This window comes from Cherax quadricarinatus, chromosome 20, assembly GCF_038502225.1.
Source record: "Cherax quadricarinatus isolate ZL_2023a chromosome 20, ASM3850222v1, whole genome shotgun sequence".
NCBI classification, from domain to species: domain Eukaryota; kingdom Metazoa; phylum Arthropoda; class Malacostraca; order Decapoda; family Parastacidae; genus Cherax; species Cherax quadricarinatus.
This window is the reverse complement of record NC_091311.1, coordinates 9,441,830-9,469,329: the sequence shown is the minus strand read 5'-3', so window position 1 is coordinate 9,469,329 and position 27,500 is coordinate 9,441,830. Positions and strand designations below refer to the sequence as shown.

The window sequence follows — 27,500 nt, the reverse complement described above, 5'->3', positions numbered from 1 at the left end:
TCTCTTACAACCCCATCTATAAATATATTGAACAACCACGGTGACATCACACATCCTTGTCTATATATATATATATATATATATATATATATATATATATATATATATATATATATATATATATATATATATATATATATATATATATATATATATATATATATATATATATATATATATATATATATATATATATATATATATATATATATATATATATATATATATATATATATATATATATATATGTCGTGCCGAATATGTAAAACTGGTCATTTAGTAAGAACTCATTTAAAATTAAGTCCTTTCTAAAATTTTCTCTTATACGTTTAAAGATATATTTTTTTCATTAATGTTAATGTAAAAAATTTTAATTTTGCTCCAAAAGTATCTTACCTAACCTTATTATAACAAGAACAATTTATTTTAGCCTAACCAAACTAATTATATTTTAGATTTGTTTACAATAATTTAATACTAAACAAACATAGTGAAATATATTTTTTTCGTTAGGTTCAGAATGATTTTGGCGAAATTATTGCATACACAAATTTTCGCTTGTCCTATATGGCAAGATGAGCGTTGCTATTTAAGCCAAGATCGCAAGTTCTGCCTATTCGGCATGATATATATATATATATATATATATATATATATATATATATATATATATATATATATATATATATATATATATATATATATATATATATATATATATATATATATATATATATATATATATATATATATATATATATATATGTATGCAAAACAACCACTCTGAAAGAATAGAGAAGTTCCAAGCGCTTTCGTGACTACTCACATTATCAAGGAACAATGAAAGTAAAGCATCAAAGGAAGGTATATAAAGGGGTAGCCCACACCTCACTATCAGATCCCACAACAACGAAACACCTGACGCGAGACAGCAGGCCCGCCGGCCGAACTAGACAGGTCCTTCATACAACCCACCAACAAACTATTCTACCCAAGAAATAAGAAATTTAAAAAATTATTATTTGTCCAATGTATTATTAAATTCTTCCCAAATTCTAATAATTATAAATGGATCTAATTTATATAAACCAAAGGGAATATTCATATTATTGTCAAAACTGCTTTTTATGAAACAAGATTCAATTATATTCCTGTCGACCATGGACTTGCTTGATACTACTTTTTCAACTTTTTGAAAATCAATTGGATGGTTAAAATCTCTTACATGAATAAATAGAATATGTAAAACTGGTCAATTAGCAAAAACTCATTTAAAGTAAGTCCTTTCTAAAATTTTCTATTATACGTTTAAAGATATATTTTTTTCATTAATGTTGATGTAAAAATTTATAATTTTGCACCAAAAGGAACTTAGAAAATTTACCTAACCTTATTATAACAAGCGAATTTATTTTAGCTTAACCCAACTAAATATATTTTAGATTTGTTTACAATAATTTAACACTAAGCAAACACAGTGAAATATTTTTTTTCGATAGATTCAGAATGATTTTGGCGAAATTACTGCATACACAAATTTTCACTTGTGTTATATGGCAAGATGAGCGTTGCTATTTAAGCCAAGATCGCAAGTTCTGCCTATTCGGTTCGATATATATATATATATATATATATATATATATATATATATATATATATATATATATATATATATATATATATATATATATATATATATATATATACTATTTTTAAGCCCATTTGCAATGTTAATATTTTAAAAGTATTTGTTAGTATAGGGAACATTTCCACCGATAACAATACCATAAAATTTTCAGTACCTACTGATACCAATACCTTAGTTAACCCTCATGGTAGGGTCTTCTCACAGCCCAGTCTACTAAATTAAGGTTCACTACACTAACCCAGTATCCTACTGTAAGGTTCACTAGAGTCCAGTATCCTACTGTCATCTAGGAGAGTGGAAACACCTGTCATCCTGGTAAATGGAGACAACTGCCATCTAGGTGAGTGAGGACACGTGTCATCTGGAGTAGTTGGGACACCTGTCATTAAGAAGACTGGGGACACCTGTCATCTAGAAGAGATGAGACACTTAACATCTCTAATTGTGGGGACACCTGTCATCTTGGTGAGTGGAACAACTGTCGTCTAGATGAGTGGGAACAACTCCCATACAGAGGAGTGGGACACCTGATATCTAGAAGAATGGGACACCTGATATCTAGAAGAGTGAGACACCTGATATCTAGAAGAGTGAGACACCTGATATCTAGAAGAGTTGGAACATCTGTCGTGTAGGTAAGTGGGACACCTGTTATTTTGAAGAATAGGGACACTTGTCACCTAAACGAGTGGAGGACAACTGCCATGTAGGTGAGTTGGGATACCTCTCATCCAGAAGAGTGGACACACCTGCCATTTAGCTGAGTGGGGACACCTGTTATGTAGAACACTTAGGTCATCTGTCACCTACGAAAGTGGGGACACCTCTCCTTAAGGTGAGTGCAACACCTGTCATCTAAGAGAGTGAAGACACATGTTACATGTGGGGATAACTGTTGTCTAGATAAGTGGGAGACACCTGCCATCCAGGTTAGTGGAGAAAACTGACATGTAGAAAAGTGGGAACACCTCTCACATAAAAGAATAGGGATGCCTGTAATCTAGGTGTGTGGGGACACCTGTCATCTTAAAGAGTGAAGACACCTATTATCAAAGTGAGTGGGAATACCTGTCCTCTAGAAAATTGGGAATACCTGTCATCTGGGTGAGAAAGGATATATGTTATCTAGAAGAGTGGGACTCTTGTCATCTAGAAAAGTGGGGACACTTGTCACCTCGAAGAGTGGGAACTCCTCTCATGTAGATGAGTGAGACACCTGTCATCTAGGTGAGTGGGGAATCTTATTATTCAGAAGAGTGGACACACCTCTCATGAAGTTGAATTGAGACACCTGTCATCTAGGTAACTAGGGACACTTGTCATTTAGAAGAGTGAGAACACCTTCTAAAAGAATGTGGAAAGCTGTCGTGTAGGTGAGTGGGAACACATCTCATCCAGAAGACTGGGGACACCTGTCACCTAGATTAGCGGGGACACCTGTCACCTAGATTAGCGGGGACACCTGTCTTGCAAGATACTGGGAATACCTGTCATCTAGGACAGCTATTATCTAAAAGAGTGGGGACACCTGTCAGCTTGAAGAGAGAGGGAACCTCTAATATGTGTGAATAGGGATACCTGTCATCTAGAAGAGTGGGGACACCTGCCATATATAAGTGTCGGAACACATGTCATCTAGAAAAAAGGAAACACCTGTCACCTAGAAGAGTGGGGACACCTGTCATGTAGGTGAGTGACACACCTGTCACCTAAGTAATTGGAATTACCTGTCATCAAAATTAGTTGGACAACTGTCAGGGTAAGGCAGTTGGAGGGGGAGGGCATTCAGGGTGAGGTAGCTAGAAAGGCAGTCAAGGTGAGGCAGATAGGGAAGCAGTCAAGGTGAGGCAGTTAGGGAGGCAGTCAAGGTGAGGCAGTTAGGGAAGCAGTCAAGGTGAGGCAGTTAGGGAGGCAGTCAAGGTGAGGCAGATAGGAAGGCAGTCAAAGTGAAGCAGATAGAGAGGCAGTCAGGGTGAGGCAGTTAGGGAGGCAGTCAGGGTGAGGCAGCTAGGGAGGCAGTCAAGGTGAGGCAGATAGGGAGGCAGTCAAGGTGAGGCAGATAGGGAGGCAGTCAGGGTGAGGCAGTTAGAGAGATAGTCAAACTGAGGCAGTTAGGGAAGCAGTAAAGGTGAGGCAGTTAGGGAAGCAGTCAAGGTGAGGCAGTTAGGGAGGCAGTCAAGCTGAGGCAGTTAGGGAGGCAGTCAAGGTGAGGCAGTTAGGGAAGCAGTCAAGGTGAGGCAGTCAAGGTGAGGCAGTTAGGGAAGAAGTCAAGGTGAGACAGTTTTTGAGGCAGTCAAGGTGAGGCAGTTAGGGAGGCAGTCAAGGTGAGGCAGTTAGGGAGGCAGTCAAGGTGAGGCAGTTAGAAAGGCAGTCAAGGTGTGGCAGTTAGGGAGGCAGTCAAGGTGAGGCAGTTAGGGAAGCAGTCAAGGTGAGACAGTTAGGGAGGCAGTCATGGTGAGGCAGTTAGGGAAGCAGTCAAGGTGAGGCAGTTAGGGAGGCAGTCATGGTGAGGCAGTTAGGGAGGCAGTCAAGGTGAGGCAGTTAGGGAGGCAGTCAAGGTGAGGCAGTTAGGGAGGTAGTCAAGGTGAGGCAGTTTTAAGGAGGCAGTCAAGGTGAGGCAGTTAGGGAAGCAGTCAAGGTGAGGCAGTTAGGGAGGCAGTCATGGTGAAGCAGTTAGGGAGGCAGTCAAGGTGAGGCAGTTAAGGAAGCAGTCAAGGTGAGGCAGTCAAGGTGAGGCAGTTAGGGAGGCAGTCAAGGTGAGGCAGTCAAGGTGAGGCAGGGAAGCAGTCAAGGTGTGGCAGTTAGGGAGGCAATCAAGGTGAGGCAGTCAAGGTGAGGCAGTTAGGGAAACAATCAAGGTGAGGCAGTTAGGGAAGCAGTCAAGATGAGGCAGTTAGGGAAACAGTCAAGGTGAGGCAGTTAGGGAAGCAGTCAAGGTGAGGCAGTTAGGGAAACAGTCAAGGTGAGGCAGTTAGGGAAGCAGTCAAGGTGAGGCAGTCAAAGAGAGGCAGTTAGGGAGGCAGTCAAGGTGAGGCAGTTAGGGAAGCAGTCAAGGTGAGGCAGTCAAAGAGAGGCAGTTAGGGAGGCAGTCAAGGTGAGGCAGTTAGGGAGGGACTCAAGGTGAGGCAGTTAGGGAAACAGTCAAGGTGAGGCAGTTAGGGAAGCAGTCAAGGTGAGGCAGTTAGGGAAGCAGTCAAGGTGTGGCAGTTAGGGAGGCAGTCAAGATGAGGCAGTTAGGGAAACAGTCAAGGTGAGGCAGTTAGGGAAGCAGTCAAGGTGAGGCAGTTAGGGAAGCAGTCGAGGTGTGGCAGTTAGGGAGGCAGTCAAGGTGAGGCAGTTAGGGAAACAGTCAAGGTGAGGCAGTTAGGGAAGCAGTCAAGGTGAGGCAGATAGGGAAGCAGTCAAGGTGAGGCAGTCAAAGAGAGGCAGTTAGGGAGGCAGTCAAGGTGAGGCAGTTAGGGAGGGACTCAAGGTGAGGCAGTTAGGGAAACAGTCAAGGTGAGGCAGTTAGGGAAGCAGTCAAGGTGAGGCAGTTAGGGAAGCAGTCAAGGTGTGGCAGTTAGGGAGGCAGTCAAGATGAGGCAGTTAGGGAAACAGTCAAGGTGAGGCAGTTAGGGAAGCAGTCAAGGTGAGGCAGTTAGGGAAACAGTCAAGGTGAGGCAGTTAGGGAAGCAGTCAAGGTGAGGCAGTTAGGGAAGCAGTCAAGGTGTGGCAGTTAGGGATCCAGTCAAGGTGAGGCAGTTAGGGAAACAGTCAAGGTGAGGCAGTTAGTTAAGCAGTCAAGGTGAGGCAGTCAAGGTGAGGCAGTTAGGGAAGCAGTCAAGATGAGGCAGTTAGGGAGGCAGTCAAGGTGAGGCAATTAGGGAAGCAGTCAAGGTGAGGCAGTTTGAGAGGCAGTCAAGGTGAGGCAGTTAGGGAAGCAGTCAAGGTGAGGCAGTTTGGGAGGCAGTCAAGGTGAGGCAGTTAGGGAAGCAGTCAAGGTGAGGCAGTTAGGGAGGCAGTCAAGGTGAGGCAGTTAGGGAAGCAGTCAAGGTGAGGTAGTTTGGAAGGCAGTCAAGGTGAAGTAGTTAGCGAAGTAGTCAAGGCGAGGCAGTTAGGGAGGCAGTCATGGTGAGGCAGTTAGAGAAGCAGTCAAGGTGAGGCAGTTAGGGAGGCAGTCAAGGTGAGGCAGTTAGGGAGGCAGTCAAGGTGAGGCAGTTAGGGAAGCAATCAAGGTGAGGCATTTAGGGAGGCAGTCATGGTGAGGCAGTTAGGGAAGCAGTCAAGGTGAGGCAGTTACGGAAGCAGTCAATGTCAGGCAATTAGGGAGGCAGTCAAGGTGAGGCAGTTAGGGAGGCAGTCAGGGTGAGGCAGATAGGGAGGCAGTCAGGGTGAGGCAGTTAGGGAGGCAGTCAATGTGAGGCAGATAGGGAGGCAGTCAGGGTGAGGCAGCTAGGGAGGCAGACAAGGTGATGCAGTTAGGGAGGCAGTCAAGGTGAGGCAGTTAGGGAGGCAGTCAAGGTGAGGCAGATAGGGAGGTAGTCAGGGTGAGGCAGTTAGGGAGGCAGTCAAGGTGAGGCAGTCAAGGTGAGGCAGTTAGGGAGGCAATCAAGTTGAAGCAGATAGGGAGGCAGTCAAGGTGAGGCAGTTAGGGAAGCAGTCAAGGTGAGGCAGTTAGGGAGGCAGTCAACGTGAGGCAGATAGGGAGGCAGTCAGGGTGAGGCAGTTAGGGAGGCAGTCACGGTGAGGCAGTTAGGGAGGCAGTCAAGGTGAGGCAGATAGTGAGGCAGTTAGGGAGGCAGTCAACGTGAGGCAGATAGGGAGGCAGTCAGGGTGAGGCAGTTAGGGAGGCAGTCACGGTGAGGCAGTCAGGGAAGCAGTCAAGGTGAGGCAGTCAAAGTGAGGCTGTTAGGGAGGCAGTCAAGGTGAGGTATTCAGGGATACAGTCAGGGAGAGGCAGTCAGGGAAGTCAGTCATGGAGAGGCAGTCAGGGAGAGGCACTTACGGAGGCAGTCAGGGAGAGGCAGTTACGGAGGCAGTCAGGGAGAGGCAGTTACGGAGGCAGTCAGGGAGAGGCAGTTACGGAGGCAGTCAGGAAGAGGCAGTTACGGAGGCAGTCAGGGAGACAAAGCTATAGTAATAAAGGCAGAGAAAGTCACCTTAATTTCACAACTTCAACCAATATTTTTTTTTCAGTCAGTTGGTATTTATTCTCTTGTTGTATTTTGGATAACTTCGAGATGTTTATTTTCTAGTAATTTTTGCTTGGGATCATTTCTTTCCTTATATAATTTTATACCTCTGATATGCCTTTGATGAGCTTAGAGAGTTTTTCTACTCCCGGAGCCAGGACATGATCCATGTTCGCCTGGTGTTTGCCTGGTCAACTAGGCTGTTGTTACTGTTGGCACCGTTGCCCCACATAACCATCACATTCTGGTTGTTATGCATGAGAGACCTTCATACGACCACTAGCACTCGCTTTTGAACCTCTTAGTAACCACAGTAATTACAACAGAGCTGGAGGGGTAACGCTGGCCAACCTCAGATTGTACCTTACATTAATAAACTATAAAACATACGAGAATTATGGATAATTTTTTTAATAAATACTGAAAATAGTTTAGCAGATAAATAGTCTTGACTGAAAGTACTTTATATGTACCTTTGTTCAGCAAACATGTATAGCCTAAGGACATGCTTGCAGGAGACTTACTCACCTCTGTTGCCGTTAACACAACTATTTACCTTTCTCTTTGGTCAAAAGCCACTCCCCCGGAACTGACTGTAGTCCAAGTGCCCCACGGCCTCCACACGGATAAATACATCAGAAGCGCTCGTGAGATCACACACACACGACCAAATGGAAGCTAGCCTCTACCAACCAACCGGTGTAGCCTGAAGTGCCGTCGTTGTGACACAGAGCGAAGGCTCCTACGTTGGGCCCACATACCTTTACTTAGCTTAGAGTGTGGTCCTCACCCACATGTTCCAACCATGAGTGAGAGGTCGTGAATAGCTGCGCTTCCACCCTCCAAGCTGAAGTGCTGGTTATACTCTTGTGCTCAAACGCAAACATATGTAAAAAGAGGAACCTTATTGTAATGGCCTTTCAACCCCAGAATGTTTTAAACTCTATAAAACACCCAGTAACTTGAAAATTACTAATTCCACGCAAACGTATTATATGTTTATAAACATTTGGGCGGTAGTATATTTCCAGTGGATTTCGTGTCCCAGAGGTTTTCAAATGCAAGTGAAAACTGACAGTGTAACAAACAATATATAAACCTTCAAACAGGGAGCCAATTATAACAGAACTGTCTACAAGCCAAGTTCATCAGTATACTGCGATGATCACCAATTTATCTTCAAATACTAGAAACTAAACGAGACTAACACGCGAAAATCCACTTTCCTTCAAACAATCCTGAGAAAACAGCCATATATTAAGCTTCATTGATCACTAGTCAGTTCCTTTCCCAGCGTAGGATGTCAGATATTTCTGACAATTACTGAAGTCATGAGAATAAGATAAAGATCTACAATAAAATTAACCTATCCAACAATATTTGATAAAACAAACGTAAGATATCACGAACCTCAAATCATGTCTTATTGAAATGCTTGTCAGTATTGTCTACCATTGATATGCAGTAAAATAATAGATACAGTACGTGCTTATGTATATAATACTTCACCTTTGTGAGAGTATCAGTTTACCCTGATACTGTCACAAAAACACTCAAACTACATTCGCAATTAGATAATGGTTATGGACGAAAAGAAACCTTAGTATATACCGTGAGATGTATGTCTCTCATTGTATATATGCTAAGCTATTGCTTTGCTCTATATTCTTGCGTATTTTCGACTTGTGGTGAACAAGTTGTTCGTAGTCTTATTAACCCTCGTGTAGTCGATAGGTATTAAACCCAATTAACCAACCAATTAAGAAACGTTGTCTAGTTTTATCTCAGAATTTTGATATAGTTTTAAAATAGGAATATTTTATTGTGTTTTTCTATTAATTAAGCGATAAAAACACGAATATATTTATACTTACAAAAATCAATGTTCAGAAGTACCTGCAATTAATGGGTTAATGGGAAAACAGAAAATTACAGGTAGGAAAGATAACTGGAGAAGACTTACCTGAAGTGGACGTTGAGGACGCCGACAGTGACGCAGATGGAGAGCGTCACCAAGATCATGGTGAAAAGCAGGTACTTGCCGAGCAGTGGCACCGCCAGGGATGTTGGAGGGATAATCTCCGCAAGCAGCAGGAAGAACACGGTGAGGGAGAGCAGGATGGAGATACACAGAGTCACCTGCAGGTTGGCCGGAGGTTAGAAGCCGCTCAGAGGACTACAACCCTTCGGTCCTGGTAACAATATCCATTGCAGATAGGTGAGTCCGGTGCCCCATCCGTCGGGCTAATAAAACTCATTCTGCTCGATGACGCCCGAGAACTGCCAACAGACTTGTTATATACTGTTAGCAGTTCTGGGGTTTGAGACAACAGAACTGAACTCTCAGTCTGTCAGCAAATGCAGCCACATTGCCTTCTTGATTTATTGTTATACGTACTGAGCCACGTATGGTTTTATTCTTTTTCAAGTATAAAGATGGATAGGGATTTATACAACTGGACAAAGGTTAGTTTAAGGAATTTATAAGCTTGATTATTGAATTTATGGAAATTACATAAATATATAGGGGGGTTAAGAGTCTTAGAAGGTCATAAAGTAATCATTTCTGTCGTGTCAGAAAACTGTTAGTCTTGTTTTTTTAGTCGTAATCACTAAGTTAATGCATTAAACTGTCTTGTATCATCTTAATACAAAGACTGATGAAGAGTCTTTGATTGAAGCAACATTTATAATATCTGCTAAGAGAAACAATCTGTAAAATACAGGATTAGCAACTATCATATGATATAATATTGTAACTTAGACAGAGAGAGAGAGAGAGAGAGAGATGAGATGGAAGACGGTAGATATAAAGACAGAAAGAGAATATCCTGGGCAAGAAAATTACATGCAATATCTGAACACATGTTAGCACGTGACGAATCAGCACCTTCACTGTTGCATCACCTAGTTCTGTTGTTATATACAAGGCAGGGGAATCTTATCATTCTTGCGGCACATGGAGAGCTCCTTGAAACGAAAGTTGAAGCATTCAACTAGGGATTTACTACGTAATAGTTCTTATTTCTGGCTGAGAGAAGCAAGAAGAACATACCTTCTGGCAGACTAACTGACCTTGTGATATACATTCACGATGCACGATCGTGGAAGGCATCTCACGTGTCAGGAGCAGCTCCACATCCCTGCCTACTCACCAACGCTGGTGAAGAGAGGATTGTGAGACTATCTCAACGACTTCTTTAGCGAATTCAAGCAACTTATAGTTCTGCAACCCGTGAAAAATCGTACAAAATGAACACATTTATTGCCATAACGTATGCATGGCACTTTTTAACTGAAGGTAAATACTTAATTATGGTACATTTCGTTTGGATATTTGGCGGACGACAAAAAATAAGTGACGGATTCCGGGATCCACCTGAAAATACAACAGTGGAAACTTCAACTATTATAAACAAAAGTGAAAACGGTGTTAATTCTTTGACGTTCATTTACAAAAATGAACTCATATGCTTTCCATTTTATTTACCAGATCATTAACTCTGCATTTCAACAAACCGGCCGTGTCCCACCGAGGCAAGGTGACCTAAAAAGAAAAACTTTCGTTTTTCTTTTTAAATTTAGTAATCTGTAACTATATCTACCTAAATTTAAATTTAGCTCTGGCAACGCAGAGGGAATTTTGTTGTGACAGCAGCTGAAAGATTAGTGAAATATGAATCATTATGGTGTTTCATATAATAAACTCGGAGAGTTCCAGTAACCTATATGCTCTTTCGCTTAATAAACTTGATAAAAACTCGTAGTTTCATGGCCCTCTTCATTGTTTCACATGATAAACGCATAGTTTCACATGATAAAACCGTAGTTTCATGGACCCCTACGCTGTTTCACACATGATAAACTCTTAGTTTCACCTGATAAACTCATAGCTTTATAGTCCCTTAAGCTCTTTAGCAAGACACACTCGTAGTTTCATGGTCCCCTACGTTGTTTAACACGATAAACACGAGGCTTCATGGACCCGTACACTTGTAATTTCATGCCTGGCTACCTGGAGTTGCATGACGCCAAACAGATTTAACATCGTGAAATAACTGTATTGAATCTCTCAAGTTGGTGTAGCAGAAGCATAGAAAAAGAACAACGGCATTAAACCCTCTAGACGTTCTTGCTAAACTTTTGCAATCAGGGGAAACCTAATTTTGAAAACTTTTACCATAGATTTATTCTTCGTAAAGATTCGCGTAGAATAAATAACTTTTAAAATTTAGGACTACAACAAGCTACGGATAAATTAAGGTAAGTGGGTATTATTATAACCTTAAATTTTTTAAGGGGTGGACGGGTAAGCCAGTTGAAGACCTCGGTCAGATGACTAGAAGCTCCAGTAACGGGTCATAATACAACCTAGACCCGCATCAAGGAATATCTGTCCTGTTTATTAACTAATTTTACCTAACCTACTGATGAGGAGGTTCTTGATCCAAGAAAGTTTAGCCATCCTCCCCATCCTTTAATCAAACTAGACTGACATTCCCGAGCCTCTATATAACACGTCCTGGTTTCTTGCTCTCCCTAGGTAAGTAGAATTAAGGCAAGAGTGTGTGGATAGGTTGTAATGCCCCAGAGTGTGGCATAAAGGAACACTACTGTCACACAAAAACCTATGAAGTTGTCACTTTCAAACCCCTTGGAACATTTATACCCACGACCTGCAGTCATATCAATATTACCAGACCCACAACCTGCAGTCATATCAATATTTCCACACCCACAACCTGCAGTCATATCAATATTACTAGACCCACGACCTGCAATCATATCAATATTACCAGACCCATAACCTGCAGTAATATCAATATTACCCCACCCACAAGCTGCAGTCATATCAATATTACCAGACCCATAACCTGCAGTCATATCAATATTACCAGATCCACGAGGTGCAGTCATATCAATATTACCAGACCCACAACCTGCAGTCATATCAATATTACCAGACCCACAACATGCAGTCATATCAATATTTCCACACCCACAACCTGCAGTCATATCAATATTACTAGACCCACGACCTGCAATCATATCAATATTACCAGACCCACGATCTGCAGTCATATCAACATTACCAAACCCACAACCTGCAGTCATATCAATATTTCCACACCCACAACCTGCAGTCATATCAATATTACTAGACCCACGACCTGCAATCATATCAATATTACCAGACCCATAACCTGCAGTAATATCAATATTACCCCACCCACAACCTGCAGTCATATCAATATTACCAGACCCATAACCTGCAGTCATATCAATATTACCAGACCCACGAGGTGCAGTCATATCAATATTACCAGACCCACAACCTGCAGTCATATCAATATTACCAGACCCACAACCTGCAGTCATATCAATATTTCCACACCCACAACCTGCAGTCATATCAATATTACTAGACCCACGACCTGCCATCATATCAATATTACCAGACCCACGACCTGCAGTCATATCAACATTACCAAACCCACAACCTGCAGTCATATCAATATTTCCACACCCACAACCTGCAGTCATATCAATATTACTAGACCCACGACCTGCAATCATATCAATATTACCAGACCCATAACCTGCAGTAATATCAATATTACCCCACCCACAACCTGCAGTCATATCAATATTACCAGACCCGCGACCTGCAGTCATATCAATATTACCAGACCCATAACCTGCAGTCATATCAATATTACCAGACCCACGAGGTGCAGTCATATCAATATTACCAGACCCACAACCTGCAGTCATATCAATATTACCAGTCCCACAACCTGCAGTCATATCAATATTACCAGACCCACAACCTGCAGTCATATCAATATTACCAGACCCACAACCTGCAGTCATATATTACAAGACCCACGACCTGCAGTCATATCAATATTACCAGTCCCACAACCTGCAGTCATATCAATATTACCAGACCCACAACCTGCAGTCATATATTACAAGACCCACGACCTGCAGTCATATCAATATTACTAGACCCACGACCTACAGTCATATCAATATTACCTGACCCACGACCTGCAGTCATATCAATATTACCACACTCACGACCTGCAGTCATATCAATATTACCACACCCTCGACCTGCATTCATATCAATATTACTAGACCCATGACCTGCAGTCATATCAGTGTTACCGCACTAACGACCCAGTAGTGAAGCACAACACACACACACACACACACACACACACACACACACACACACACACACACACACACACACACACACACACACACACACACACACACACAGCTTTAAGCAGAGGTATGATAAAGCTCACGGTTCAGGGAGAGTGACCTAGTAGCGACCAGTGAAGAGGCGGAGCCAGAAGCTTGGACTCAACACCTGCAACCTCAACTAGGTGAGAGCACACACACACACACACACACAAACACACACACACACACACACACACACACACACACACACACACACACACACACACACACACACACACACACACACACACACACACACACACACACACACACACACACACACACACACACATACATATGTTGAGCACCTGGAACGGAACAAGATTATAAAAGATAACCCGCATGGATTCATGGAAGGCAAATCCTGTGTCACCAACCTTCTGGAGTTCTATGACAGAGTTACAGAAGTGCGACACGAGAGAGAGGGTTGAATTTATTGCATTTTCTTGGACTGCAAGAAGGACTTTGACACAGTTCCTCACAAGAGACTAGTGCAGAAACTAGAGGATCAGGCGCGTATAACAGGAAGTGCACCGCAATGGATCAGAGAATATCTGTCAGGGAGGCAACAATGAGCCATGGTACAGGATGAGGTATCGCAGTGGGCACCTGTGAAAAGCAGGGTCCCAGAGGGGTCGGTCCTATGACCAGTATTATTTCTGGTATATGTTAATGACATGATGGAAGGGATAGACTCAGAGGTGTCGCTGTTCGTAGATGATGTGAAGTTAATGAGGAGAATTAAATCAGATGATGACCAGGCAGGACTTCAAAGAGACCTGGACAGGCTGGACACGTGGTCCAGCAACTGGCTCTTGAATTCAACCCTGTCAAATGCAAAGTCATGAAGATCGGATAAGAGCAAAGAAGACCGCAGACAGAGTATAGACTAGGTGGCCAAGGACTGCAAACCTGGCTCAGGAGAAAGATCTTTTGGTGACCATTACACCGAGCATGTCTCCGGAGGCACACATCAACCAGATAACTGCTGCAGCATACGGACGCCTGGCAAACCTGAGAATAGGGTTCCGATACCTTAGTAAGGAATCGTTCAAGACACTGTACACTATGTACACGAGGCCCATACTGGAGTATCCAGCTCCAGTTTGGAACCCACACCTGGTCAAACATGTCAAGAAATTAAAGAAAGTGCAAAGGTTTGCAACAAGGCTAGTTCCGGAGCTCAAAGGTATGTCCTACGAAGAAAGATTGAGGGAAATCGGACTGACGACATTGGAGGACAGGCGGGTCAGGGGAGACATGATAACGACATATATATTACTGCGTGGACTAGATAAGGTAGACAGAGACAGGTTGTTCCAGAGAGGGGTCACAATTGGAAGCTGAAGACTCAGACGAGTCAGAGGGATGTTAGGAAGCATTTCTTCAGTCATAGAGTCATCAGGAAGTGGAATAGCCTAGAAAGTGATGTAGTGGAGCCAGGAAAAATACATAGCTTTAAGACGAAGTATGACAAAGCTCTGGAAGTAGAGAGAGAGAGGACCTAGTAGCGATCAGTGAAGAGGCTGGGCCAGGAACTGAGTCTCGACCCCTGCAACCACAATTAGGTGAGTACACACACACACAAACAAACACACACAAACAAACACACACAAACAAACACACACAAAAACACACAAACACACACAAACACACAATATCACACACAAACACACACAAACACACAGACACACAATTCACACACACACACACACACACACACACACACACACACACACACACACACACACACACACACACACACACACACACATACACACACACACACACACACACACACACACACACACACATCTGTGGTGTTAGTGAGAGTTCACACAAGAACACGTGAACACAGGTCCACTATCAAGACAGAGTAAACACTTCTTACATCATTCATAAGACAATAACAGGCACGTCTATTGGACAGGATAATGACTGAAATTACTAGGAAAGAGGAAAACAGTACAAGAAGACTGTATTTAGATGGTGTTCACGTTATTATTACCAGTGAACACAGCCAAGAGTCATTCAGCAGTGTGAAGCCTGCACATGTATTGTGTGTTCTCACTCTACCTGTGTTGTGTGTTCTGCCACTACCTGTGTTGTGTGTTCTGCCACTACCTGTGTTGTGTGTTCAGCCACTACCTGTGTTGTGTGTTCTGCCACTACCTGTGTTGGGTGTTCTGCCACTACCTGTGTTGGGTGTTCTGCCACTACCTGTGTTGGGTGTTCTGCCACTACCTGTGTTGTGTGTTCTGCCACTACCTGTGTTGTGTGTTCTGCCACTACCTGTGTTGCGTGTTCTGCCACTACCTGTGTTGTGTGTTCTGCCACTACCTGTGTTGGGTGTTCTGCCACTACCTGTGTTGTGTGTTCTGCCACTACCTGTGTTGTGTGTTCTGCCACTACCTGTGTTGCGTGTTCTGCCACTACCTGTGTTGTGTGTTCTGCCACTACCTGTGTTGTGTGTTCTGCCACTACCTGTGTTGTGTGTTCAGCCACTACCTGTGTTGTGTGTTCTGCCACTACCTGTGTTGGGTGTTCTGCCACTACCTGTGTTGGGTGTTCTGCCACTACCTGTGTTGGGTGTTCTGCCACTACCTGTGTTGCGTGTTCTGCCACTACCTGTGTTGCGTGTTCTGCCACTACCTGTGTTGTGTGTTCTGCCACTACCTGTGTTGCGTGTTCTGCCACTACCTGTGTTGTGTGTTCTGCCACTACCTGTGTTGTGTGTTCTGCCACTACCTGTGTTGGGTGTTCTGCCACTACCTGTGTTGGGTGTTCTGCCACTACCTGTGTTGTGTGTTCTGCCACTACCTGTGTTGTGTGTTCTGCCACTACCTGTGTTGGGTGTTCTGCCACTACCTGTGTTGCGTGTTCTGCCACTACCTGTGTTGGGTGTTCTCACTCTACCTGTGTTGTGTATTCTGCCACTACCTGTGTTGTGTGTTCTCACTCTACCTGTGTTGTGTGTTCTACCACTACCTGTGTTGGGTGTTCTGCCACTACCTGTGTTGCGTGTTCTGCCACTACCTGTGTTGGGTGTTCTAACTCTACCTGTGTTGTGTGTTCTGCCACTACCTGTGTTGTGTGTTCTGCCACTACCTGTGTTGGGTGTTCTGCCACTACCTGTGTTGCGTGTTCTGCCACTACCTGTGTTGGGTGTTCTCACTCTACCTGTGTTGTGTGTTCTGCCACTACCTGTGTTGTGTGTTCTCACTCTACCTGTGTTGTGTGTTCTGCCACTACCTGTGTTGGGTGTTCTAACTCTACCTGTGTTGTGTGTTCTGCCACTACCTGTGTTGGGTGTTCTAACTCTACCTGTGTTGTGTGTTCTGCCACTACCTGTGTTGTGTGTTCTGCCACTACCTGTGTTGGGTGTTCTGCCACTACCTGTGTTGCGTGTTCTGCCACTACGTGTGTTGGGTGTTCTCACTCTACCTGTGTTGTGTGTTCTGCCACTACCTGTGTTGGGTGTTCTGCCACTACCTGTGTTGCGTGTTCTGCCACTACCTGTGTTGTGTGTTCTGCCACTACCTGTGTTGGGTGTTCTGCCACTACCTGTGTTGCGTGTTCTGCCACTACGTGTGTTGTGTGTTCTCACTCTACCTGTGTTGTGTGTTCTGCCACTACCTGTGTTGGGTGTTCTGCCACTACCTGTGTTGGTGTTCTGCCACTACCTGTGTTGGATGTTCTGACACTACCTGTGTTGCGTGTTCTGCCACTACCTGTGTTGCGTGTTCTGCCACTACCTGTGTTGCGTGTTCTGCCACTACCTGCTTTATGAGTTCTCCCACTACCTGTGTTTTGTCTTCCCACCTCCTGTGTTTTTCAAAATTTGTCTGCAATTGATCACTCTAACCACTGCTGAGATGAGGTGCAACACAACAGTCTAATAACTGGTAAGCTGGCATGCAACACAACAGTCCAGCCACTGGCGAGACTATCTGCAACAGAACAGTCTGACCACTGGTGACATAGTCTGTAACAGAAATGAAACAGTTGGCAACAGAAAAGTCTAACCACTATTGAAACAGTTTGCAACAGAAAAGTCTAACCACTACTGAAACAGTAGTAACCGAACAATTTAATATTTTAGGTCCTGACCTGTAACAAAACATTCTAGCATTTAAAATGATTAACAGGTTAATTTGAAACGGTCGTAGAAGAGACTGAACACTTTAGCTCTCACACCCAAATTCGTCAGTTCTTTTCCCCTGAAGATGCATCTCTTTTTCTAAGACTGGATGCATCTCTTTCCTTTCCACATTAAGGTAAAAGCCTTCAAGATCGGGTTTACCACTGGAGACGCCTGTACACAGCGCCTCTGAATGAAGAACTGAACTGGACTCAGATTCGTTGTGCATCAGAATGTAGTGTCTTTTATCGTACATGAAATAACAACATTTGGTTGAGTCTTATAATAATATCATCAGCATTACAGTGAAAAATGTCCTACTGGGGCTAGCAACTGTGTATATCTCTGGTGGTGAAATCTCACTTTCCTGGTGACACCTGGAAAGGAATGCATCGCTTAGTATTTATCAACATTTTTAATATGTTATGGAGTGTTGGCATTTCTACGAATGCTTCGTGAAGCTCTCAGACTTTAATAAAAATATTGATATACATGCCATTCACTTATATAAATAACGAATAAATAATCTCGTAGTTTGTAATGAATGGCTGAATTTACTATTTAAAATAGGGGACTCTAAGCAGAGAGTGAAGCAAATCATTGCAAGCAACAACACTATTAGCTAGATGTATTGCCACATTGTAGGTATGTCATGGTGTACACAGCTCGAGACAACATAGTTACGGACAACGATGACATCTGCACAAAAGAGTGGGAAGATAACTCGCTGGCCATGGACTTGGCGCAGGGAACGTCGCAGCTTAAGCGGGGAAGTAGCCAGTGTGTTCCAGCCTGTAGTGAGCACCTTGCCTGATACAACAACACCTGAGTCAGTGTGTTCAGGGGCAGTTCCAGCCTGCAGTGAGCTTCTTGCCTGATACAACAACAACTGAGTCAGTGTGTTCAGGGGCAGTTCCAGCCTTCAGTGAGCATCTTGCCTGATACAACAACAACAACTGAGTCAGTGTGTTCAGGGGCAGTTCCAGCCTGTAGTGAGCACCTTGCCTGATACAACAGCACATGAGTCAGTGTCAGTGTGTTCAAGGGCACTTCCAGCCTGTAGTGAGCACTTGCCTAATACAACAACACTGAGTTGTGCTTCCTTATAACACGTAAATGAAAGTGTCCACTGAAGTAAGTGTATGATTATTTGTATTTAGCTCTGAAATTATGCCTATGAAATCATACATAATGAAACAGGGCAAGAGATAGAGTAAGAGATATAACGTTTATGTGTTCTCGAAGAACCAACTTGCAGTGTAAAACTACTTAGAGAGAAAGTTTATCTGTTGTAAAAGGACTTGGAAACAAATCTGGTTTTGTACAAAGTTACTGGAGGTTATTTTACTGCTCTGTTTAATTTGAACTTGGAAAAATAAAACGATATTTTTTTTTCTGTCATTACTTAACGAAGCTGCTTATTCCCCCTACTCTGTCTTCATAGGCTGTATAATTCTACTGTCGTCGTTGGCTGTATAATTCTACTGTTTTCATAGGCTGTATAATTCTACAACCACACAAATTATGGACATTGAATATTGCCTTGTGGTGGATCCCATAGCAAACACTGCTTAGTCTTGCAGAAGCCGCCTCGTAAGGTCAGTGTGAGCTGGTAAAGTGCTGGAGGAGTACAGGGATGCTCTGTATTCACCACTCATGGTGTTTGTGGCTGGTGGGGAGGGGAAGTGCTGGGATTGGGGATTGGTAAACGCAGTGTACTGGTGATATACTGGTGCCAGACGAGGGAAGGGGAGTGCTGGGGTGGGTAACTGCATGGAGTGGTGATGTACTGGTGAGAGATGAGGGAGGGGAAGGTGCTGGGGAGGGTAACTGCAATGTACTGCTACCAGACGACGGAGGGGGAGGTGATGGGGTGGGTAACTGCATGTACTGGTGATGTACTGGTGCCAGACAAAGGAGAGGCGTGCGTGCTGGAGTGGGTAACGACATTGTACTGGTGCCAGGCAGACAGGGGTTTGCGGCTTTGGGACACAACAGTGTACTGGTGATGTTCTGGAACCAGGTAGGGAAGGGTGTATGTCCTGGAGTAGATAACCGGAGTGTAATGAGAGTGCACTGGGCTGTTATAGACAACGGGTAGAGGGGTATGTTGAGAGAGATGGGGGATGAACGTAGAGTGACCGTGGGGCACAAAGAGCAGGCACGGGCGTTCTGGGGGTAATGAACAAGGGGCAACTAAGGAACGGGTGTGCTGGGGTGCTGGTGAAAGGTATGCAGGGGTCAGTTACCGGGCAAAACAGTGGCGGGATCTACCGGGGTAGCTTTAACATGACTAACTTGGAACAGTCAGGGAAAGGAGTGCAATGAAGTACTGGAAAAGGGAGGCTGTTCTGGAGATCAAGTCGCTCCCTCATGCACTTACGTACTGAGATCACCTCAACAAAATGGAGAAGAATTTTTTTTTAAGATATTATCACAAGGTACAAGATACTCTTTGGGATTATTAGTAGAAATGCCAGTAGCAGATTGGCAACGAAGGGACTGAACCTAAACTCTGATATGAGCCAAACATATAGTAAAGAGAGAAATTTCGGTATAGGATATCGAGTCAACTAGATAGATGGATTGTGGCTCAGTACAGGAACTGAAGAAAAGATAGATAAGAACTGGTGAATGCAGTAAGATATACACCAAAGGTTGTAGGAACAAATAGGCCCACACACACACACACACACACACACACACACACACACACACACACACACACACACACACACACACACACACACACACACACACACACACACACACACACACACACACACACACACACACACACACACACACACACACACACACAAACACAAACACACACACACACATACACACACTTATATAAATCATAGCCGTAATGGAAATGAATCAGTGATGATAAATGCAATATTCCCAGTAGGGTATCCAGTACTCAGGAATGAAAGAGGAAACAAGAGTAAGGGAACCGTGGTACTGTAAGGTAAGCCAAGTGAGCGAAATGTGAACAAATTCATGACTGGCGATCCTAAGAAACTAAATAACAGAAATGATCTACAATCAACTGCCAAAAACCAAGAATCCAAGACAGAAAAAACTATAACAGTGGTTAACACCATAGCTGGAGCAGCAAGAAGAGCAAATACAACCAAAGTGAGCCTACTAATGGTGAAATGTTTTAGTCATAAAGAATAAGACCACTACAACTGAGAACTGCACAGGGAACATAACGAGAGAGTCAGTAGGGACCAAATCACCAAAACTGGTTTTCAATTTATATCCATCTGATAAATTATAAATAGACTTGGTGTAAGTGACCACTTAACTGAGATTTAAATATCTTGTGGAAGCAAGCCCACACAGGTGTGAAATAGCAAGGAAAAAAAAAAAGAATCAAATTCAAGAAGAGGAACACATGTAATGTTGAGAACATTTCTAACTGAAGTACAGTGGAAAAGAGAATTGAAAGGAAAGACGATGAACGAGATGATGGAGAATCTAGCAAGAAAGAGCTAAGAGATGGAAGGAAATTTTATACCCAAAAGATCAAAGGAATAAGAGGTAATATCTAGAACAGAGAAAAGAGAAACGAGAAGAGGCAACCCCACTGAACGGATCACCCATAGGTATGGTGGTGAGCATAACACGCAGCATATCGCCAGAGACGAATGCCAGCTGAATATCTTCGGAGACAAACGAGTAAATCTAAGATTTGTTATCAAGATCCTTAGCAGAAAGGTCATCATTCATTACTTAATGAACGATAAGTGTTAGACCCAATACCATCAAGGACATCCCACCTCAGAAAAAGCATTACAAGAAATAAGAGAATGTACATTGAGACTAGTTCCGAAACTAGAATGAATTATGAGGAGGAACTAAATGAACCGAACCTGAGAACACTAGACGTTAAAAGAACACGAGGAGACATGACAACACCACGAGAGATGTCACGAGATATTGTAAGACTGACAAGGAAACTGATCTCGAGGTAAGAAACGGGAACATGGGAAACAGTTTGACGATAGTCATAATTGAGCTGCAGAAAAATCATTCTATTTTCGTTATCCTCGCAGTGATGTGGAAATGAAATGACCTTGTGGACTCTATACTCAGCTTTAAGAACTGGTATGATAGATCAAATGAAGCTAGTAGTAAAGGAGCCTGATTACGAAGGTGAGTGCTCACACATGGGAAAGTGCCGCCAATAGCAGAGAGGTGGAATAAACTGGTGATAGACGCAACAGAAGCGAGAAGCTTTCAAATAATTAAGAATAAATGCACAGAAGCTTAAATACTCAAATAGGTGAATGTACACGCACACAGACACACACTCACAAACACACACACACACACACACACACACACACACACACACACACACACACACACACACACACACACACACACACACACACACACACACAGCACGAGCTTATTATTACATGTGCGAATTTATCACATCATTTTAATTGAGCAATCTGGCCTTGTGGTGGCCATCTGGAGTGGATGGATAATTTTGCTGATAAGTTTGTTTGGTTAGTAAGGAGTCACCTCGTAAAAAGAGTGGTGCACAGGTCAACCAGCAAGTTGACAACAAGTCTTGGTCATCGAACAATTTGACAAGTCTTTATCGACCAGCAAGTTGACAACAAGTCTTTGTCGACCAGCAAGTAGAGAATAAATCTTGGTCGAATAACAAGCAGAAGAGCACGTCTTGGTCAACCAGCAGGAAGGAAAAGTCGTCTTGGGTCGAGAGGTTGACGTGTGGTGTTAGGACGAGGTGGATCAGGTGAGTCAGGATGGGTCAGGGCTTGGTAAAGGGTGAGGAACACCGCCTCCAACTTCCTCTGGATTATTTCCTCACACAGTGAACTGATTCACAGCCACAGTTTATTTAAGCTGATCACAATAATAAGCTGATCACAATAATAAGCTGATCACAATAGAAGCAGAATATTTATTAGGCCAAAGTACGGAATTAACTAAATAATTAATTAGTGTGTTTTACAGCAAAGTTTGCGTTACTGAAGCTCTGAATGCTTAATTATATTAGTAATGTTATTTAGCTAGATAGAGCAGAGGAGGAGCTTGGTCACGGATCATGCAGACCAACCAATACCCAAATAGGGACCGTTGGCTGACGCGAGCACTTTATGCCATGCCATGCTTAATCCCGCCCATTGCTGTCTCCTATTGGTTCTCACGTAGAAAAGGGCGGGCCTCGTGGATTGGCTTATTCATGGCGTCTCCCATGACTCGATTGCATTCTCTTCAGTGGAAATGCATAACTATTTTACTAGTGGATAGCCGGAACTGGTCAACACAGGTGGTGTTAGTCTAACCTGAGTCCACACTACAGGTTGCTCTGTGTTCTCCTTCATGCCTCAGGAGCGTGTAACACCTGTAGGGGTAGCAAACTGAAGCACCTGCTACATACAGAGGTTAGCAAGCTCAAGGAAATGTTGGGCACAATTTACAGACAAGAGTTAGAATCTCTGACACTTGCAGGACCAGTAGTGCAGGACTGAGGAGAGAAGGTGGGTTATGTCACACCTGGTGGGGCTGAGGGCAGGGAGTTAGTTAGTTAGCAGGCATTTAACACATACACTGATAGTTAACACATATGATGATGTCCTAACACACAGTAGGTGAGGTAAACTTAAGTGTCATCACACGTGCATAGCAATTCTGACAGCTGTTCTTAAGTCTCATCACACGTGCATAGCAATTCTGACAACTGTTGGAGCAAGTTACTCTTTATTCGGTATTAACATATGAACCTTTTATAAAATATATGAAGAACTTGCGCTCCAAAACATAGGAACAGTCTGTAATCTTAAAACTAAAAGTACAAAAAGACGTTTATACTTTAGAGAAATGAGAGATTAGTCATCCAGACTGAGAGTCCACAGGAAGTACCTGAAAAAGGTTAGTAATAATATTATGTTCCTGGACAGTGTTAACCTCCCCCTCCTGAAAGGATAAGAGAATTATAAACAACAATTAAAATGTGATATACAAACTACTGGGACATATTTATCCATCTACGACTCATTCCTAATATCAACAGAAGTGTTAGAGGAGTGACACAGCTGTTCACATAACAGGGCTAGGTAATATAAATCCCCTAGTTTAGCTGATTTATCCGCTATTTATAAGCTAACAAAACCGATAAACAATGTTTCTGAAAATAATTACACATTATATTTAACCATATTTCTGCATAGCTCACATACACATGAATGTGCAAGCGAATGCATTTACACATGTACTCACTTGCGCCTGCATACACGCACACAAACACCCATAAACATCTACGAGTATAAAGTGAAGGTGACCTTGTAAACATCTCCATCTATACTGGGCGATGCACTCTTATATCATCCTGTGTTTCGTTTTTCAAATATTCTTGATGAAAATATTTATCTGGACCATTAGAATGTATTAAGAAGACTGGCTAGATTTTCATTATTGTGGAAAACTAACAAAGTACGTGTGTGTGTGTGTGTGTGTGTGTGTGTGTGTGTGTGTGTGTGTGTGTGTGTGTGTGTGTGTGTGTGTGTGTGTGAATTCACTGTAAGCAACTAGGTCCTCTCTCTCCCTGCTCCATGGGTTTTATCAAACCTCGTCTTAAAACTATGTATGGTTCCTGCCTCCACTACGTCACTTTCTAGGCTATTCCACTTCCTGACAACTCTGAGTCTTCAACTTCCAATTGTGACCCCTTGTTTTTGTGTCCCAACTCTGGAACATCATGCCTTTGTCCACCTTGTCAATTCCTCGTTATCATGTCTCCTTTAACCCTTCAGTGTCATCAGGTTGATTTTCCTAAACCTTTTTCGTAGGACATTACCCTTAGCTCTGGAACTATCCCTGTTGCAATTTCTCTAATTTCTTGACGTACTTGACCGGGTGTGGGGTTCCAAACTGGTGCTGCATACTCCAGTATGGGCCTGACGTACACGGTACACAGAATCTTGAACACTTCCTCTATTAATTCGTTCAGCTGATCTCCCAAGTGCTGTCTATGCAAGCTATGTAAACTTACTACTTTATATGTAGTAATCGTGTCTCCTCTGTTTCTCTTCTCCGTCATCATATTTATTAACTTCTCATCCTAACTCAGATCTTATATCTCTGGTAGGTATTTTTTATATCTCTTCTTTGGCCCCTTTCTTAAGTAATCCACATATTTTCTTAAGTTTGGTCACCTCAATGTTGCTGTATATTCCGATTTAGGCCTAACTTTGTTGTAAATTGATTACTTGTAATATTCTCCATCCATATTTATTTGACATCAATACCTGACCAGCCGGGCAGTGGTTCGTACGTCAGTTTACGTGCGGCCAGCAGTAACAGCTTGGTTGATCAGGCTTGATCCATCGCTAGGCCTGGTCATGGACCGGGTCGAAGAGGCGTTGACCTTCGGAACACAATCCAGGTATAATCCAGGTATACTTCTGGTATACTCCGGTTATACTCCAGGTATACTACAGATATACTCCAGGTATGCTCCAAATAAATTCCAGGTATACTCCAGATATACTCGAGGTATACTAGAGGTATACTTCAGGTATATTCCAGGTATACTCCAGGTATACTCCAGATATACTCCAGGTATACTTTATGTATACTCCAGGTTTACTTCAAGTATACTTCAGGTATACGCCAAGTATGCTCCAGATATACTCCAGGTATACTCCAGGTATACTCCAGATATACTCCAGACATACTCCAGGCATACTCCAGGTATACTCCAAGTATACTTCAGGTATACGCCAGGTGTACTCCAACTATACTTCAGGTATACGCCAGGTATACTTCGGGTATACTCTAGGTATACGCCAGGTGTACTCCAGGTATACTCCAAGTATACTTCAGGTATACGCCATGTATACTCCAAGTATACCCAAGGTATACTCCAGGTGTACGCCACATATACTCCAGGTATACTCCAGTTATACTACAGATATACTCCGGGTATACTCCAGGTATACTCCAAGTATACTTCAGGTATACGCCAGGTATACTCCAGATATACTCCAGGTATACTCTAGGTATACTACACATATACTCCAGGTATACTCCAGGCATGCTTCAGGTATACTCCAGGTATACTCCATATATACTCCAGGTATACTCCAAGTATGCTTCAGGTATACGCCAGGTATACTCCAGGTATACAACAGGTATGTTGCCAATGTCGCCTCTGGCTTATACATAGTTACATTGTTAGAACCTTCCGGTGACTATCTGCCTTAATAATAATTCTTATAGCCTTCTACCTGCCTGTGGCTGTCAACACATTCTTACACATTCTACATTCTCATGTTTCCTGACGTCATTTTCTCACATTTTCATTACACGACATTTATTTATATTAAATTTCATTATCTTTCTCTCACTTCATTATCCCGATTTATTCAAGTTATTCCGCAATGTTTTAAGAAATTTTTATTATATTTCTTACGATATTTGCATCATTCTCAAATATATTTATATAGTTTTCTCATCCACCTGTTATGTTACTTATATAAGAAAACTTACGTCACACCCTGTTCCAATATTTCCCATCGAGGACATTATTACCTATTATAACTGTTCGAAATTTTCATCTCAACAGAAAATACCTCTTATGATTGTTCGAAATTTTCATCTCAACAGAAAATTCCTCTTATGACTGTTCGAAATTTTCATCTCAACAGAAAATTCCTCTTATGATTGTTCGAAATTTTCCTCTTAACGGAAAATTCCAATAATAACTTCGAAATTTTCCTCTCTACGGAAAATTCCTCTTATGACTGTTCGAAATTTTCCTCTCAACAGAAAATTCCTCTTATGACTGTTCGAAATTTTCATCTCAACAGAAAATTCCTCTTATGATTGTTCGAAATTTTCCTCTTAACGGAAAATTCCTCTAATAACTGTTCGAAATTTTCCTCTTAACGGAAAATTCCAATAATAACTGTTCGAAATTTTCCTCTCTACGGAAAATTCCTCTTATGACTTCGAAATTTTCCTCTCAACAGAAAGTTCCTCTTATGACTGTTCGAAATTTTCCTCTCAACAGAAAATTCGTCTTATAACTGTTAGAATTTTCCTGTTATTCCTCCTCTTTGTTGCAGTTTCCAAGTTGATCTTTCAGGGGGAACTTTATTAAAAACTTTCTTAAAGTCTGGATCAATACAGTCAGTTCAGACTTTTATTTCTTGAATAATTTCCGTGACTCTGAGAAGAACTTGTAAACTGGAAAATGAATTGTTTAACATATTAATTAGTTTTTGCTGTCCAAGTATTTTATCCACATCTCTGTAATGGATTTTTCCTGAAATTTTGAACTGTCATCAAAACTGGCCAATTATTTATAAAAAACCTCCCTATGACCCCCTTTTTTTTTTTTTTTTTTTTTGGTTTGTGAAATTTTTGTCAACTTCCACATGTCTGCTAACTTAACTTTCTTTAAAATTTCTTAAAGGAATATCATGATTCGTTTTTACATTCTCTGATAAACCTGGATTATCACGTATGGTCCCTTTTCCTGTTAATAAATAATTTCTTTTCTTCCAGTTATTATTTCCTTATCGTTCATTTTATATTTCTGTTAGGAATTCGAATTATTTTCATTTACATTTTTTAAACTAATTCTAAAAGTTTCTCAGCTAAACATCGCAGATTTTCCTCCTTAACTTTAGTGAATTTGTCGTTGTTTTTCATTCTTTATTCTTTATTCTTTATTTGTCTTTAGTTCCTTTGCTTTCGTTTTACAGACTTGAATAGAACATTTAGTCTTCCCTGCTGCTATGCACACTATCTTTATCAATGTTGCTTTTGTCTTTCTTCTAACATTTGTAGATTAATTTTTGGCCAGTTTGAAACGCTGGTAAATTTCTGCATTCGAAAAAATCTTATATTGTTTCCAAGTCATTTCTTTTTCATAATTCTGCTGCACTTTCCACTTTTTTACAATTGTCCACATGTTCTATTTTTTAGAATAAACTGTTTTAATCCATTTTCTTATTTGTTACAGAGATCTTCGCACCGAAATTTTATATATGACCCACGTAATTTTATGAACAATATTATTTGCCTAAAATAACGGATTTTGTTATATTATTTTCCCGTATTCGTATCTATTTTTTGTTTATGCGTTAATGTTTCAATTCTGAAGTGATATATAACAGTGTGTGTGTGTGTGTGTGTGTGTGTGTGTGTGTGTGTGTGTGTGTGTGTGTGTGTGTGTGTGTGTGTGTGTGTGTGTACTCACCTAATTGTGCTCACCTAATTGTGG

At 42.1% G+C, this 27,500-nt stretch overlaps 1 protein-coding gene across 2 annotated transcripts in view; it reads right to left on the bottom strand.

Moving 5' to 3' along the window:
- nAChRbeta2 (nicotinic acetylcholine receptor beta2) overlaps positions 1-27,500 on the bottom strand; it is a 1,855,029-nt gene that overhangs the window by 387,293 nt on the left and 1,440,236 nt on the right. For both annotated transcript variants that reach the window (XM_070086879.1, XM_070086880.1), the window contains exon 8: positions 8,783-8,958. In XM_070086879.1, the coding sequence (XP_069942980.1) occupies positions 8,783-8,958 (176 nt within the window). The remainder of the gene's footprint in view (positions 1-8,782; positions 8,959-27,500) is intronic.